This window comes from Equus caballus, chromosome 9 (genome assembly GCF_041296265.1).
Source record: "Equus caballus isolate H_3958 breed thoroughbred chromosome 9, TB-T2T, whole genome shotgun sequence".
In the NCBI taxonomy this organism is placed as follows: domain Eukaryota; kingdom Metazoa; phylum Chordata; class Mammalia; order Perissodactyla; family Equidae; genus Equus; species Equus caballus.
Window position 1 is genome coordinate 75430124 of NC_091692.1, and position 17591 is coordinate 75447714.

At 38.4% G+C, this 17591-nt stretch overlaps 2 protein-coding genes across 3 annotated transcripts in view; one reads left to right on the forward strand and one right to left on the reverse strand.

Annotated features, from left to right (window-relative positions):
- Window positions 1-468, reverse strand: part of EIF3H (eukaryotic translation initiation factor 3 subunit H) — a 95716-nt gene extending 95248 nt beyond the window's left edge. The window contains exon 1 of the mRNA NM_001309259.1: window positions 336-468. Within this exon, the coding sequence (NP_001296188.1) occupies window positions 336-467 (132 nt within the window). The 5' untranslated portion in view covers window position 468. The remainder of the gene's footprint in view (window positions 1-335) is intronic.
- A 14205-nt stretch (window positions 469-14673) lies between these two features.
- On the forward strand, window positions 14674-17255 carry UTP23 (UTP23 small subunit processome component). Of its 2 annotated transcripts, none has more exons than XM_001496257.7 (3): window positions 14674-15009; window positions 15667-15841; window positions 16755-17255. In XM_001496257.7, exons 1-3 carry the CDS (start codon window positions 14822-14824, stop codon window positions 17133-17135), a joined length of 744 nt encoding a protein of 247 aa, XP_001496307.1. In that variant the 5' UTR covers window positions 14674-14821; the 3' UTR covers window positions 17136-17255. The 2 variants fall into 2 exon arrangements, with proteins under 2 accessions (XP_001496307.1, XP_070077843.1); XM_070221742.1 differs by having other exon boundaries at window positions 14708-15009; window positions 15667-15769.
- Window positions 17256-17591: the final 336 nt, after the last annotated feature.

Below are 17591 nucleotides of genomic sequence, written 5' to 3' on the forward strand. Positions count from 1 at the left end.
CGCTTCTTCTCTACACCTCCGTCACCCACCTGTCTCCATAAGACTCTTCCTCCAACTCTCCCCTCCCTGACATCTCAAAACAAGACCCCAAGAATCCGTCACACACAACCCTAGCTTCTATCCCCTTTCTCAGCCCTTATCTCCCCCGTCAGAAGACACAGAAGACTGTTGCGTCTCCCGAACAAAACGAGAAGATAAAAGAGGAGGATTTTAGGGGAAAACCTCGGCCCACCCTCACTAAGTCCAGAGGAGAGGCTGCCTGGAAGCGCGGATGGCGGGACGGGGCAGGGAACTGCGCTGCCCACGTGTGCCGGGGGAGACAGAACTCCACTCACCAAGCCATCGATCTGCACTTGCTTCACGGCCGAATCTCCGGAGCCGCCTTTGCCTTTGCCTTTCCCTGCCGGGCCGGAGGTGGAGCTGGAAGATGGGGTGGCAGAGCCGGTGCCTTCCTTGCGGGACGCCATCTTTTCAGCCGGACAGGAAGAAAGAGAAACGTGAGTAACCGGAAGCGGAAGTATAACGTCACTTGACGTCAAGAGCGGTCGGGTGTTCGAGGGGCGGAGCTGAGAGGAAAAGCTAGCGTGGAGCCCTGCCTCCCTTCTTTTCTCCTCGTCACGTCTTCTACCGCCCGATAGAATCCTTTGCGCATGCGCATTATGCGTTTGTGGCTGCTTTCCCACCGAATTTTTTAAGAAAAAGTAGACTTTTAAAAAATTTTCTATTTTATGTTTAGTCAGTCTCCGTTAGGCAGTTGATCATAATAGCATTATAGGTCGCATTTTTCTAGCGTCTCACGCGTGAAAATGCTTCCACTTCTAATATTTTTTGTTAAGCCACATTCACAATTTTGTAAACTATGAAGGGCTGTACTAATTTCTATTACACGTATTAGGAAACTGAGACGTGATTTGTCCAGCGTCATTCGGTTAAATGGTGGCGAGCTGATATTGCAGTTTGTCTTATGTAATTCTGGATAGTGGTCTCTAAACTCTTAGAACATACGGAAATTTAATTAAAACATGAGAACTTAGATAAGGATCCCCATAACTAGTGGCCCTTTGTCGCTGTTAGGTTCATGTAGGATTTACCTGAGTAAAGTACCAAAGAAGTTATTTTACGTAAAACGTTGAAGAATGTTACAGAACATATTACCTAAAAATCACATTGACTTATGACGCAGGCTCTCTGAAATATACATTTCGAGTCTGTAAAATAATTCTTAGCTTTAGAAAACCGTTTTAAATAAGGAGTTTAAAACATTCTTTCTCTGCTTCCAAATGACTTTTTTCCTATTCGTTGCTTTGAAATGTTTACTCATTCAATAAATATCTGCAGAACTGATGAAGTAGCTACACCATGAAGGGCATGTCCTGCCCTAAAGTTTTTTGTTGTTTTTGTTGGCAGTGTCTGGTGTTGTATTACAATCCGGGAACAAAAATAGTTACACCTGACAAATTCCTAATGATACAAAATAAAAAGTTAATATGCATTCTTTTCAAGTGCACATGAAATATGTATCAAAATAGACCACATTCTGGGCCACAGAAAAGTCTCTACAATTTTAGAAGTATTGAAGGTTGATTATAGTAGAATTATACTAGAAATCAGTAATATGAAGATAACCAAAAAGAAAAAGGAAAAAGAAAGAAAATCCCTCATGGAAGAACCAAAACTGGAGGTGTGTGCCTATCATTGGATAGCTGGAATGATGAGCATCAGAAAACATCCAGCTTACTTGCAAACAATAATAAATTTATTAATTGCTTTGTCCTACAACACATACAACATAGTCTTGTTTCAAAATCACAATGTCAATCCTACCACTAATAAAACTACTAAGTAAAGTTTAAAATATCTTTTCAATTTTTTGTCCTTAGAAATGTTCTACTAGAGTTTTCCAGTCATGTGTGCTAATCACACTACAGGGGTTCTTTTAATCTGAACCAAGGCAGTGCACATGGGCCCTCTGCATGAAATATCCCAGAGCCAAGATGTACAAATACAGAGAGAGAGAGAGAGAGAGAGAGAGAGAAGACTCATGACGTAGAATTTGAAATAGGAAATCAATATGATCACCCTAACTAGGAAGGGAGGGCCTAGAAGCAATGACACTTCCCTCACTTGGATTTCTGGTTTCCTTTCTGTCTCACTGGCTGTTCCTTTCTTCTCAGTCACCATTGCTGATTTCTCTACCCTTCTCCAACCTTTAAATGTTAACAGCACGGTGCTTGTATATCCTCATTTCCTTCTCTTTACTCCCTATCTTGGTGATCTCATCCATTCTCAAGGCTCTAAACACCATGTGTATGCTGATGATTTCCAAATTTATGTCTCAGAGGTTCAGACCTCTCCACTGAACTCCACACTAGCATGTCCACCTGCTTATTCAGCATCTCCAATTAAATGTCCAACAGGCACCTCCGACTTAACCTTTCCAAAATTGAGCTCCAAATACCACCCCTTCCCTCCCCAAAATGTTCTTCCCACAGTCTTCCCTATCTCATTTGATGACAGCTCTATTCTTCTAGTTGATGAGACCAAAACCCTTGGAGTCATCTCTGACTCCTCTGTTTCCCTCACATCCCACTCTGATCCATCCTATAGGCTCCATCTTAAAACTGTATTCTAAATCCAAACTTCTTCTGGGAAGATGAAGTAGAAATATTTTTCCCTATTCCTCCCAGAATGGACAACTAAACCCCTGAACGTTATTTGTAAAGAAAATATAAGAAGATTCTGAAAGGTGCAAAGAAGAAGGAATACTGGCTAGGCTAATTGGGACCCAAAAACAACACACTGGTGATTTCCCAGGTTTCTATATGTATCCACATATATCCCAGACTTGGAGCTGAAGTCTAGCTGACGCTAAGTCCAACAACCTGAAACACCAGTAGGCACAGACCAAAAAAGCTCCAACAAAAGTCTATTCTCTGCACTCTATCAGTGGAGACCATGTGGGGAGACTGAACTTCCACCTTCGCTAGACAGTAATGAAGTACCCATCCAGTCCACCAATCAAGTGATGTCAGAGAAGGCCTAGTGGGAAGTCAGGATTTCATCACAATGGTAATGAGGCCACCTGCTCAGTGGTGTCAGCAAAGGAAACAAAGAGTGCAATAATGAGGCACTCCTACCCATCTTATCCAGGAGAGGCCTAGTGGAAGCTGGAACTCCCATTACTTATCTAATTCCCAAAGAGTTATATTCCCACCCCTGAAGGAGTCACTGGAGGCTGAATGTGGAACTTCTATTTGTATCCTCAAGGGTCAGTAACAAGAAAGACTCCCTCCTCATTCCATTGCTAGAGCTGTGTCAGAGGAAGTCAGCTAAACCAGAAGGTCTCAGGATCCAGCGTTCCATAGCAAAATGCCCAAAAGTCTGTTTCAGTTTAAAAATCACTCCTCATCTCATCAAGAACCAGGAAGATCTCAGACTGAATGAGAAAAAGACAATCAACAGATGCCAACACTGAGATAACAGAGATGTTAGAGTTACCTGACAAAGATTTTAAGGCAGCCACCATACAATGTTTCAGTGAACAGTTACAAACACACTTGAAATAAATTTTTAAAATGTCTCAGCAAAGCAATTCAAAGTCTCAGCCAAGATATAAAAGATACGAATAAGAATCAAATGGAAACTTAGAACTTAAAAAATACAATAATCAAAAATTTAAAAAACTCAGTGGATGGGCTTAACAGCAGAATGGAAAGGACAAAAGAAAAGAAATCAGTGGACTGGAGACGGAACATGAAAAGTACCCATTCTATACACAGATTAACACAATATAAAATGGTACAGCTGCTGTGGGAAATGGTATGGCAGTTCCTCAAAAAATTAAACATAGAACTACCAAATGATCCAGCAAGTTCATATCTAGGTATATACCTAAAAGTACTGAAAGCAGGGACTAAAACAGGTATTCGTACACCAATTTTCATAGCAGCATTACTCATAATAGCCAAAAGGTGGAAACAAGTCTAATGTCCTTCAACAGATGAATGAATAAACAAAATGTAGTATATACATACAATAAAATATCATTCAACCTTAAAAAGATATGAAAGTCTGATATATGCTACAACGTGGATGAACCTTGAAAAGATTGCACTAAATGAAAGAAGCCAGACAAAAGAACAAATATTGTATGATTCCATTTATATGAGTACCTAGAATAATCAAATTTGTAGAGAAAGAAAGTGGAATAGTGGTTACCAGCACCCGGGAAGAGGGAGGGATAGAGAGGTGTTGTTTAATCTGGAGAGAGATTCAATTTGGATGACAGAAAAGTTCTGGAGATGGACAGGGTCAAGGGTCGCACAACAATGTGAATGCTTTTAAAGGAACTGAATTGTACACTCAAAAAAGAGTTTAAATGTTAAATTTTATGTTATGTATGTTTTTACCACAATTTTTAAAAAGTAGACTAAAACAAAAAAGTGAATAGAGCCTCGGGGAACTTTGGAACTATCAGAAAAAAATATAACAATCCTGTCATAGAAGTTTCACAAAGAGCAAAGAAAGAGAGCAGGGACTAAAAGGTACCTGAAGAAATAATAACTGAAACCTTGCCAAATAGGAGGAAAGTCATAACCTACAGATTCAAGAAGGCTGAGCAAACTCCAAACAGGACACATCCAAAGAAATTCACACCAAGACGTATGAGTCAAACTTTTGAAAACCAAAGAAAAACTCTTGAGAGCAGCAACAAAATCCCTACACTTTACTTGTGAGAGAAAAACAATTACAATTAAAGTGGATTTCTATTAGAAACCACAGAGACCAGAAGGAAGTTGCATAATATTTTTAAACTGCTAAAAGAAAGAATTATCAGCCCAGAAACCTATATCCAGGCAAAATATCCTTTAGGGATAAAAAGGAAATCAAGACATTTTTGGATGAAGGAAAACTAAAAGAATTTGTCACCCTCAAACCTGCTCTAAAAGAATGATCAAAAGAAGTTCTCTAAAAAGAAAAGAAAGAATAAAAGAAAGAACCCTGGAACATTATTAAGGAGGAAAGAGCACACCAAACGAAAATATGGGTAATTACAATAGACTTTATTTCTCCTCTTGAGTTTTTAAAATTATTTTTGAGAGGTAAAGCAAAAATTATAGCATTATTTAGTGTGGTTCTAAATGTACGTAGAAGAAATATTTAAAACAACTACATTATTAACAGGGGCTGGTAAAGGGAAATATAGGAAGGTAAGGTTTCTACATTCCACTTTAACTGGTAAAATGACTTAACAGTAAATTGTGATAATTTATTATGAATAATTTAGTATCTAATATAATACCTAGAGAAACCACTAAAAATCTTTACAAAGGGTACACTAAAAAACACCGAAGATAAATCAATATGAAATTCTAAAGAATATTCAATAGAAATAGAGAGTGAATAGGAAAGAAAACACATAAAATGGCAGTGTTAAGCCTAAATATAGCAATAATTAGATTAAAATAAATGTTCTAAATATACCAATTAAAAGACAACTATTGGTAGAATGGATAAAAACATGACCTGACCATAGGCTGTCTAAAAGAAACTCACTTCAAATATAAAGATACAGGCATATTGAAAGTAAAGTGATGAAAAAAATATCATCTAAACATTAATCAAAAGAAAGCAGGAGTGGCTATATTAATATCAGATAAAGGAGAATTCAGAGCAGAGAAAATCACCAGAGACAAAGAGAGACATTTTGCAGTGATAAAGTAGTCAATCACCAAAAACGTCCAGCAATTCTAAATGTGTATGCCCCAGCAACAGAGCTGAATTTATATGAAGAAAAATTCGTAGAACTGAAAAGACAGATAGACAAATCCACAATCATAGTTGAAGACGTCAACTCCCCTCTCTCAACAATTGATAAAATAATAAGAGAGAAAATCATCAAGGTTACAAAGGAACTAAGCAACAACATCAATCAATAGGATCTAATCAACATTTACAAACCATTCCACCCAACAACAACAGAATACACGTTGTTTTCAAACGCCTATGGAACATATAGATCATACTCTGAGCCAAAAACAAACCTCAACAAATTAAAAGAATTGAAATCATTCAGCATATGTTCTCCAACCACAATGGATTCAAATAGAAGTCAGAACATAAAGGTAACAGGAAAATTTCCAAATACGTGGAAAATAACAACACCCTTCTAATAACCCATGGATCAAAGACGAAGTCTTAAGGTAAATTTTAAAAACAAACACACATAGTGAACTGAATGAATATGAAAATATAAAATGTCAAAATTTGTGCAACACAGCCACTTCAGTGCTGAGAGGGAAGTTTATAGCTGAATATATACATTATAAAAGACAAAATGTCTCAAATCAATAAGCTAAGCTCCCTCTTCAAGACTCTAGAAAAATAAGAACAAAATAAACTTAAAATATGCCGAAAAGATTAAATAATCTAATAATCTAAACTAATAGATTAAAGCAGAATACTGAATATATTCAATCACCCAAAGAGGGTTGATCATAAGCATTAAGTTGTATTTCTGCCTCTCAAAAAAGCAATTTGGTATTGTGGGTGTTAATTTCATTGCAGACGTTCATTTAGTGAATAAAATAAATTTACCCTGTTTCCCAACAATATGTTCTTCATTCTCTTTGTCACAGGAACTAAAATTTTTAACATACTTCTATATTTGCTGGAAATATTTCAAATTTAGTCAGAGGCAAAAAGAGAGAAGATGGTAAGGACCTTCCAAAGCAAGCTGTGGGCCCTGCCCATGGGTGATTACTGCATGGGGACAGGAAGCAAAAAAGGAGAGCCTGCCATACCTGAGTGGAAAAGTGAAAAAATAAACAGTCTGGCTAGTTCTGCTTTGGTGGCATAGTAACTCTACCCAGTAGGAAAACACAGCCCAGTGAATGTCAGACTGTGACCAGTCCATGCCTTAGAACCAGCCAGCGTTGGAACTACTTTCCCTCACTTGGCAAAGACTTACTTGAATCCCTTTCAATGAAATAAAATGAAAGAGTCAAGACAACAAAGATGAGCCAAAGGGTTTCTTAAAATACTTTATTCCTATTCAGTATTTAGATGAGCCACAGGATTTTTTTGGTGTCAATTTATTATTATTCAGCTGTTGCCTGCTTCCAGACCTCTGTGGAAAGCAAGGTTCCTTTGAACATCTGACAGTCTTGGGCCTGAGCCGAGCAGTGCTGGTGGTAATTGAGTAGGTTAGACAAAGAGCACTTCTGCTCAGGGCTCCCAGCCAACCTCTATAAGGCCAACTCAGTGTCTGTTCTAGCCTTGGTGTGAACAAAGAGGGCAGAAAGTAATCTGACCTTTCTATTTACCGTCCCTCTGGGAAGTAACTGTACATTCATGACACATGACTGAGACGTGGTTCTTCTCTAGTATCCATTAGAAACAAAGGAAGCAAGGAAGCACCATTTTCAATCAAAGTTTTCAGCAAAAGATTCTGTAAGGGGTGTATGTTCTTCTCTCTTCTGTGTAGGTTATTTTCTAGGAAAGGAATACAGAGATCTTTTTTTCACTTGAGAAGGAGATACCATTATGTGATGGTTATGGGATCTTCCAAAACATCAGATTAGCTTCTCCTTCTTTGGGGAGTCATAAGTAATAGAGTACAGAGAGAAACAGGAAATCTACCCTCTAACACTACTCACTCATGAGAAGGGGATCAGAAGCTCTCTACTCCGTGGAAATGGGAGGAAAGGGCAATCACTGCCCCATCTCACCCTGCACAAGAGAATATATGGTGCCATCATAATTAATGAGCCGTGTCTAAGATTAAAAAAATAGATGCAAGCAAAGCCAGAAGAAACAATATCTAAATAGGGGAAAACTAATATTCCAGATTAAATTAGTACACTTTTTAGAAGTCCAAAAATATTCATTTGGCCAAAGAAAATCATTTGGCTTAAAACAGTAAACACTTTGCTTAATATTTAACAGGAGTGGAAAAGATGCCTTTGGGAGAGAGTTGAGAGCAGCTAATGGCAACCATTACTTCTGCATGTCAGCCTCTTTGCAATGTTGTCTAGGTTAAAACAAGAACTTGCTTCTTTAAAGCAAGGTATTATACAGATAATACTATCATTTTTCCTTTTAAAATACATTTTCTTTGCCTAGATTTACAAATATTTCATCAGTTAGGACGTTTTAGGCTACAAGTAACTAAAAACAAACAAGTAAAGAAAATTTTTTAATTATTTTAAACAAGAAAGAAATGTACTTTGTCAATCACATAACTAAATGTCTAGGTGGCATATTCCAAACGAAGCTGCATAAAGACTCCATTTCCATATCTTTATGATTCTCTTGACTGTCTTCTCCCATGTTTTGGTTCTGTCCACAGACTGCCTACCTTAGTAATCTCAAAATAGCTGCCAGTAGCAATGAATACAATCACCTTTTTTTTTTTTGAGGAAGATTAACCCTGAGCTAACATCTGCTGCCAATCCTCTTCTTTTTGCTGAGGAAGACTGGCCCTGATGGACGCCTACCACAGCATGGCTTGACAAGCGGTGCCATGTCCGCACCCGGGATCTGAACCAGCGAACCCCGCGCCTCCAAAGAGGAATGTGCAGACTTAACCGCTGCACCACTGGGCCGGCCTAATGCACTTCTTTTTTTATGTTTATTGCAGGAAAAAGAAACCTCTCCCCAACCATGGGAAAAAAAGCCTTTCTCTTCAGTCTGATTAGGATCAATTTAAGTCATATGCCTCCTTCTGTGTACATAGGTGGAACAAGACTATGTGAGGTTGTTCTTTGAAGAGCTAAGTGATTTGTTCGGTATTATGAAAGGAACAATAGAGGGAGTAAAGTGAGAGCCAATAAAAAGAAAATAATATTCATTTATACGTATGACTCAGCATGTGGTATTTTCTATATGTTTGCTAAAATAATAAAAAATTTAAAAACAACATCTGACCTTCTCATCCCAGTATTTTGATTTATGACTTACCAACTAATATTAAAACAAAGTAATCTTGCATTGAAAACATTTGCACACATTCTGAGTGACTTTTATTTTGTATAATATCATGTAATTAATACCTCTTATTGGTGTAATTCAATTATAAATACAAGACTTTGAAATAATATTCTACTGAATTATTGGAAGGCTGTTTAATTTCTTGCCACCAGGAGTTCAATTTCAGCCCTGAAGTCCTCCCGCTACTTAAATATATATATGAAACCATGAGTGAAAGGATTGTCTTCAACACTTTGTTTAATATAAATAAATAGTGTTTTGAGAAAATCCTTTTAATGCCATAATCTGACATAATTTTCAATCTTTAAAGTCCTTTAAGTAACAGTAATAATATTTGCTTACCTAGAGTAATTTTATAAAGATTCATTAATCTTCTAAAATGCTTTGAGAAGTTAAAATGAAAGACCCCATACAGTATGAACTTCTTTACCAGTTTCAGTTATGATTTAATTAAATCTCAAATGGCAGTTCATTATGCATCAAAGTAGAACATTTTGCAGGTTGCTGCCACTTCTTGACTTTTCATTCCTCTCTACCAGTTTTTGTTTTTACCACTTCAGTTAATACCATTAAACATTGTGTAGTAAAATCCCACTGGAGAGCACTATTTTGATCTATTACAGTGACATACTGAGTTCCTTTCGGCTTATCTCACATGGCAGTATTTGTTCTCTGTATGATTTCATTTGCATAAACTATTTTAGCAAGCAAATTTGCTAGTCTAATTTTACAGCCATCTGACAACTAATGATGGACACTTCCTGATTACTGTCTGGTTTAGAAATTTCCTTGACAAACAGAAATCCTTTGAAACTTTCTAAGAGATGGTTTCTCCTTGGTCATTTACCCAGGAGGAAGAGCTGGCTGGTACTAGCTGGGCCAACAGACAGAAATCCCACTTACTGTCTTTAACTGACTACTGGGTGACATTAACATTTCCTTGATGTTTCTTGCCCAAGCAGCTGGGGTTCTTCATGTTTAAGTAACTTTTCTCAATAGCAGATACATGCCATTAACAGACCCAGTTCAAATCAAATTCTTTATACTTTCAAAAGAAACAAATGTCAAGATGGCTTCTATAGCATGTAAAAAGGATTCAGTTTATTTTACTTTGAAAAAGGACTCTACCTTTTACAGAAAACTTGTAAACTAGGATTTTGAACCTGTTCAAAGAAAGGGCAATTGTATTGGCAAACACTAACCAACATCAAAGTTTCATCAAAGACATCTGTCCACAAAAAAGTCTCTAATTCTGGCAGGTAGTTTTCACTTACTCTATCAGTTGGGATCAGGTTTGGCTGCATATAAAAAACTTAATGTATCAATGTACGTTCATTCTTGCTAAAAAAAAAAGTACCATTCTGGTGAGGGATGTTGATAATGGGGAAGGCTATGGATGTGTGGAGGCAGGGGATATATGGGGAATCTCTGTACCTTCCTTTCAATTTTGTTGCAAACCTAATAGTACTGTAAAAAAAGAAACTCTCAAAAAAATGACAAGAAACTTAAAATAATATTTTTTAAAACCAACATAGAAGTTTATTTTTCTTTTCACGTAAAACAAATCCAGAGGTAGAAAGTCTAGATTTGGAAAGGTAATTGCACAGTTACAAATGACCCAGACTCTTCCTATCTGCTTTGCCAGCTTAGCACATAGCCTCCATCTACAAGGGTACCTCATGGTCTACAATGGGCTGCTACTGTTCCATAAATCACATCCAAATTTCAGGGAGTAGAAAGGAAGGAGTGGGAAAAAACAAAAGTGCCCATTACCAAGCTAAGTCAGCATCCTTTAAGCCGCCTTCCCAGAAATCCCTTGTCGTACGTATACTTCCATATCCTGGGCTAGAACTTAATCACATGACGAGACTTAACTGCCCAGAAGACTGGAAAACAGATTATCTTCTCTGGCACATTACCCTCTAGAATAAAATCAAGACTGTATTACCAGAAAGAAGGGAAGACATATTGGACGGCAATTCACAGTCTGTGCCACATCTATTATGTTACACGTGGTGATTTTGTGGGAAATTTCATACAACCATCAAAAACAATGAATGAGAGCTATGCCAATCGACTCGGGGGGGGGGGGGTGTTTGTGTGTGTGTGTGTGAGGAGGATTTCCCTAAGGATTGTTGAGTGAGAAAAGCAAAATGTATAAAAGTGATAAAATATGATTCCAGGGGCCGGCCCCGTGGCAGAGTGGTTAAGTTCGCGTGCTCCGCTGCGGCGGCCCAGGGTTTCGCTGGTTCGGATCCTGGGCGCGGACATGGCACTGCTCATCAGACCACGCTGAGGCAGCGTCCCACATGCCACAACTGGAAGGACCTGCAACTAAGATATACAACTATGTACCAGGGGGGATTTGGGGAGATAAAGCAGAAAAAAAAAAAAAAAAAAGATTGGCCACAGTTGTTAGCTCAGGTGCCAATCTTTTTTTTTTTTTTTTTAAAGATTTTATTTTTTCCTTTTTCTCCCCAAAGCCCCCCGGTACATAGTTGTATATTCTTCGCTGTGGGTCCTTCTAGTTGTGGCATGTGGGACGCTGCCTCAGCGTGGTCTGATGAGCAGTGCCATGTCCGCGCCCAGGATTCGAACCAACGAAACACTGGGCCGCCTGCAGCGGAGCGCGCGAACTTAACCACTCGGCCACGGGGCCAGCCCCTCAGGTGCCAATCTTTACAAAAAAATATATGATTCCATTTTTGAGTAACATAGTGACAAAAATCTCTACATATGTATGCATATATGTATGCAAATGATATATAAGTATATGAATATGGAAAATTGCAGAAGGATACACAGGAGGTGGTTAATGTGTTATCTGGGCAAGGAGAGAGGGCGCGAATATCTTTGTGTTGTTCCATTGTTCCACTTGATACACCAGGCATGTGTTATTTTTGCAATTTGAAAAACATAAAAATTTTTTTAAAAAATGCGGCAGCCTCGAGATCCAACCTTCCTAACACCTTCTGCTTATATGAAAATTCACAGCAAGCTAGTACAGAACTGAGTCTATCCCCAGGGATCTTGGTGAAGAAATTAATAGGTCCTCAATACGAAGCAGTTTACCTAAGTTGTTTTAAATGATTTATTTAAGGCAATTATTTATATAGAGAGTATGTTAGCTAGATAATGTTAGGAAGAACATTGTATTCTTTTTAAGGAATGAATGTTAACTAATGTTTATAAATATTTAAACATGGATATAAAGCAGAAGAATATCACAATAGATATCTTGGAAGAATTATCTGGTATACTAGCATTTATGAAATTAAACAAAATAACCTTTATGAACTGTATTTAATGTTTACTTGTTTAATTCTATTTAGACCATGAATCTTTCATGAGAATGTCTTGTTTGGGAATTAGTCACACCTTGCAAGAATAAATCATTCTCATGTCAACTTGGCTTCATCAAAATTTCATGAAGAAAAAAACTTCAAAATCATGTACAACAATATCACATTATAAATTATATTTGATCCAGACATAATAAAGAATATGAAGAGTGTGAAAAATAAAGAAAAATAAATTAATGCCCTACCTACCTCAGGTGAATGTCTATTTGGCATGGAAAATGTCCAGTGCAGTAACCGGAGAAAAAAGCTAGCGGCTAGCAATGGCAAGACATCATTGTTCCTGCATTAGAAGGTCAAAAAAATTTTCAATGACTATTAAAACTTTTAATAATGATATTATAATAATTTTCAAAGTAAAATTTCAGATTTAAGCATATCCAAATAGTTCATCCAATAATGGCAATATTTTGCTTCCCCCTTGGTTGTGGCCAAATATTGATTTTCTGATACTAGTCATTTGGCATCAGGCCAAAAAGTATTCCATGGACCACTTATTAAAAATATCGCATTCAATAAACAATGATGCTTTACTGCAAATGGCCCTTCAGGAACACTAACATGCATAATAATGATTTGGGGAGATTGTAATAAATGTCATTTCCTCTCTGAATAGCATCCCTCTCCTTCAATACTTGTTCTGAATCAGAAATGGGTATTTTAAACAAGCACACTAAGAGCTTTTTCTGCATGTCCCAGGATGATGTTTTGAGAAACACTGCTGTAATAGAAAACTTGTTTAACCTTAATAATCACCGTTATAGACTGTTAATGTTTGCAAAATAAGGGCCAGGTGTGCAAATGCTACTGTCATATATATACAGCTTGAAAAGAATCATGCCGTAGTTTAGTAAATTTAAAAAACCCCACTAGAATATGACTCAAATCCCTAGACTTGCACCACATTTTTCCTAGTAGTGAAATGTGCCTATTTTTTAAAATGTTTGTACTGGTTTGCAAGGCTGAGGTGGTATAATTTCTTCGTGATGGGAGTATAGCTGGAGTAGCCGGTTGGCACACAGGCATGAAGAGACAATTCAAACTGGAAAGCAGTGAGCAATTACGTTCAAGAACCATGAATCCAATCCTACAATAACTACTCATGGCTTCCAATTCCCTAAATCTATTCTCAGTTAAATGAAAGCAGCCATCTAAGGGATGTTGTGCTGGGAACCAGGACAGGGCTAACATTACAGAAGATTTTAGTTCCAATTCCAAAAGCCTATATTTTCTAATAAAACCACAGATGCAATTAATACATCTCAATCACTTTGTAAATCACTTTTCTGTATTGGTTCTTTCTCTCAATCTTTAGCCAAAACTAGATCTGGGACCAATTCCAGGCCAGGACAAAAATGCAAAATCCCAAACTCCCCATTGTTTGATTATTTTGCCTTGAATTGAAGTGGATACTTGGCAATTAGCTGCTGGGAACCCCAAAATTTTCTGATTCACTCTTTTCATTAATCAAGTTGACCAAGTAATTTCTAAACTTTCAGTCAGCTTTGTTACTAGCCCAGTATGTAGTCTTCCTACCTCAGAGACTATCGACATAAAAAGCGTTCTTAAAATAATCTAGTCTTGCCAACCAGCTTGACAGTGAGGAAGCTGAACTCAGCTTTCCTGGGAAATCGCTCAAAGTCAAACAGCTTGGTTTAGGGGCAGAACTAGGACTCCAGTTTTGGGATTCTGATACTTAGAAAACGAAGCTCTTGGGAGTTCCTTACAAAACACTCCGTGTGAATCATTTAGGATGACCTTTCGCGGAGGAGATGTAAAACAGTGGGATCCTCTGCCCTGACATTTGGCTCCCAAATGAGTGTAGTTCCTACGGGTGGGTAGCAAGAACATTTGAACTTTAGGCAGGCGACCTGGGTTCTAGTGATAGCTCTGACGCTAAAGACCCACATGCCCTTAGTAAAAACGTGTTTAACTTCTTTACAGAAAGGCAACCAGTACAAAGCTGCCGAGTCTGTTGTCCAGTATACTTTGGTCCCTTTCCGTCCCTCACTTGGGAATTATAAACAGGAAAGGAAATAATACGGGGCAAATTACTTAAAACAGCGCCTGGTACATATTAAGGCTCACGGTTACCATTGATCATTATAGCGCCAATCTTGGAGAGGCTGCCCGAGAAACGCGCTAAACCCAGCGCACCCGTTTTGTTTTACTCTGGCCCACGACGGCGCATGCGCGCCCCTGCGTGAAATCGCGCGCCCAGAGCTCTTCCTGCCTAGAGGCAGGCTCCGCCCCTAAGTGCGCGCCCCTTCAAGCGCGGGCACTGTACGTGAAGCGCGCGCTCGCCTGGGCATGACGTAAACAGCGGACAGGCCCGGAAGATAGGGGCGTTTGCTTCCGGGGCCAAAGGTGCTTCACTTCCGGGGGAAGCCGGCATTGCCAATAGCAGGTGGAGCGGGAGGTGTTTGTTGCCCCTTCGTTGCTCCCGTGGCCTCGGTCCGGGTAAGCCAGGCATGAAGATCACGAGGCAGAAACACGCCAAGAAGAATCTCGGCTTCTTCCGCAACAATTTCGGAGTCCGCGAGCCGTACCAGATCCTGCTGGACGGCACCTTCTGTCAGGCGGCCCTGCGGGGCCGCATCCAGCTCCGGGAGCAGCTGCCCCGCTACCTCATGGGGGAGACACAGCTGTGCACCACCAGGTGGGTCCCGGGGGGGAGGGCCGGGAGGCGCGCGGAGTGTCCGGCGGTTGTGGCCGAGGCGAGGCCGCTGCCCACGGGCCTCCATTGGGCGCCCACGAGGGGCCCGGCCCACGAGGGGTTTGACAGTTAAGTGATGGCACTCAGGAGATCAGGGGAGTGTCCACAATGCAGACAGAAAGTACAGTGCCCTAAAAAGGTTCACGTGTCGTTAGCCTGGCGAAGAAGACCGCATGCGTTGTAGTCCGCCATGACTTCGAGTCTTGGTCCCAGTCCTACCAGCTCTGTGATTTGGGGCAAGTTATTAACCTCTCTGAGCCTTGACTTTCAATTTGAAAGTAAGCAGCCTAATTTCATAGAGCTGTTTTGAGATTAAGCAAGAGTTTTTGTAAAGAGCAGTTAGTATACTGGCTAGCACGGAAGCACTTAGTAAATTTTGACTGTTATTGTTCTTTCTACTTGGTGTGTATGCATTTTCAAGGTGTTTTAAGAGTGAAGTGGGTACTCTGATTTGCGGCTATCATATGACAAATGCAGATGGTAATGGTATAGTTTTAGTTAAAAAAATTGAGTATTGTTTTTAATACTTGCTTTGTCTGAATAACTGATATGTATCTATTATAATTGTGAGCTGCTAATAACAGTTTTTTTTTTTTTCAGGTGTGTGTTAAAAGAGTTAGAAACATTGGGAAAGGACTTGTATGGGGCAAAACTGATTGCACAAAAATGCCAGATTCGGAATTGTTCCCATTTGAAGAATGGAGTGAGTGGATCAGAATGTCTGCTTTCCATGGTTGAAGAGGGAAATCCTCATCATTATTTTGTGGCATCACAGGTGATAGTACTTTTAAAACCAGAGTCAATTTTAATCATTTCTAATTATGACTCATATGGAGCTATTTAGAATCAGAAAAAATTAGTGGAAGTGGTTTGTTAAAGTGTTTTGACTTTTTAAAATACAAACTTTTAACGTAATTTGCTGTCAATGAAAGCAGTTTTCGTTAGAGAACTTGAGAAGAGAACCCTTTAAGCATATTGATTTTCTTCTTAATTACTAAAGTTTCCTTTTTTAAAAGAAGAAATTGACATAGAGATGTGATGGAAGGGAAGATAAGTAGAGCAAAGATTTTACATTGTCTTCAAAATCTTTTTTCATGTTCTTGAATTTTATACTGTTTCTCAAAAAGTCATGTGTCATATTTTGAGACTGTACCACCACAATGGAACAGTTTCAGGCTTTTAAAAACACTGACAGGCAGGAGAAGAGAGACTCGGGGTTGATATTAATGAAGAAGTTCACATACATGCAGATTTTCTAAAATATGCTTTCAGAATTAAAATTACATATTTAGAGGCAAAGCTGAATCTAGAATCTTGAGTCAGCTAATTTCTACTTATTTCTATTCCTTCAGTCTCTGTGAGCATTCTTGAGCCTTTTTGAAGCATATCTTGGAGTAGAAACAAGGGACATCACCTAACATATTTACCTTTGCATTAGTTTGTAATTTATGGTCCTAGAATATTGATAAATCCAGTTCACTCTTAACAGTTTGTGCTCAGTTTTTATGTTGCTCTTCCTTTCTGTATCATAAAATATACTCCCATTAGTGAGACTACTGATTTGAAAAACAAAACCTGTGATTGCTTTTATTTTTAATATAACCCTCTTTAAGTTCTTAGAAACTTATTTGTCATCTTAATTTAATTGACATATTTGAACTAAATAATTCTATTTTTCTTTTTAATAGGATCAGAATTTGTCTATGAAAGTAAAGAAAAAGCCTGGAGTTCCTCTCATGTTTATTATTCAGAACACTATAGTCTTGGACAAACCTTCTCCCAAAACAATTGCCTTTGTTAAAGCTGTAGAGTCAGGCCAGCTTGTCTCGGTGCATGAGCAAGAGAGTATCAGGCAACTCAAAGAGGAACAGGGGCTAGTGAAAAACCCTGAACGGAGAAGAAAAAAGCGCAAGAAAATAAGTGGCCCCAATCCTCTTAGCTGTTTGAAGAAAAAGAAGAAAGCACAGGATACCAAGTCATCTGCCTCTGAAAAGAAAAGAAAAAGAAAAAGAATCCGGAACAGATCTACCTCAAAAGTACTTTCTGTAAAGCAGAATGCAGAAGGATAATGAATCCTTCAAATACTTTTAAAGACATTCAAATGTAGAAAATAAGTTTTTTTTTAAAGCTGTGGAAGTATTGAGGATAAAAGACTAAACTTATTTTTGTAAATAAATATTGACCCAGAAGCCTTTGCCTAAAATTATTTGTAAAACACAAAAACCAGAACAGAGTGGATGGGTTTTGATGTGACAGTGTTCAGTTTTCTTACTCAGTGATTTTGGAGGTTGTTCTCAATGTAAAACTGTTGTCTGTTTCTCACTGCAGCCTATCACCCCCTATTAAATGCAAATAGTTAAAAAAATCTAATAGTTCCCAAAGGCTTGTAACAAAAAAGAGGTAGTCCCTCTTTCACATTCATAGCAGAAACTTCCTCTTTCAATTCATGTAGTAGTTGTAGAATTTACCTTTATGTTTTCAGATAATATGAATATGCTGCTACCTTTTGATCCATCCATTATTTA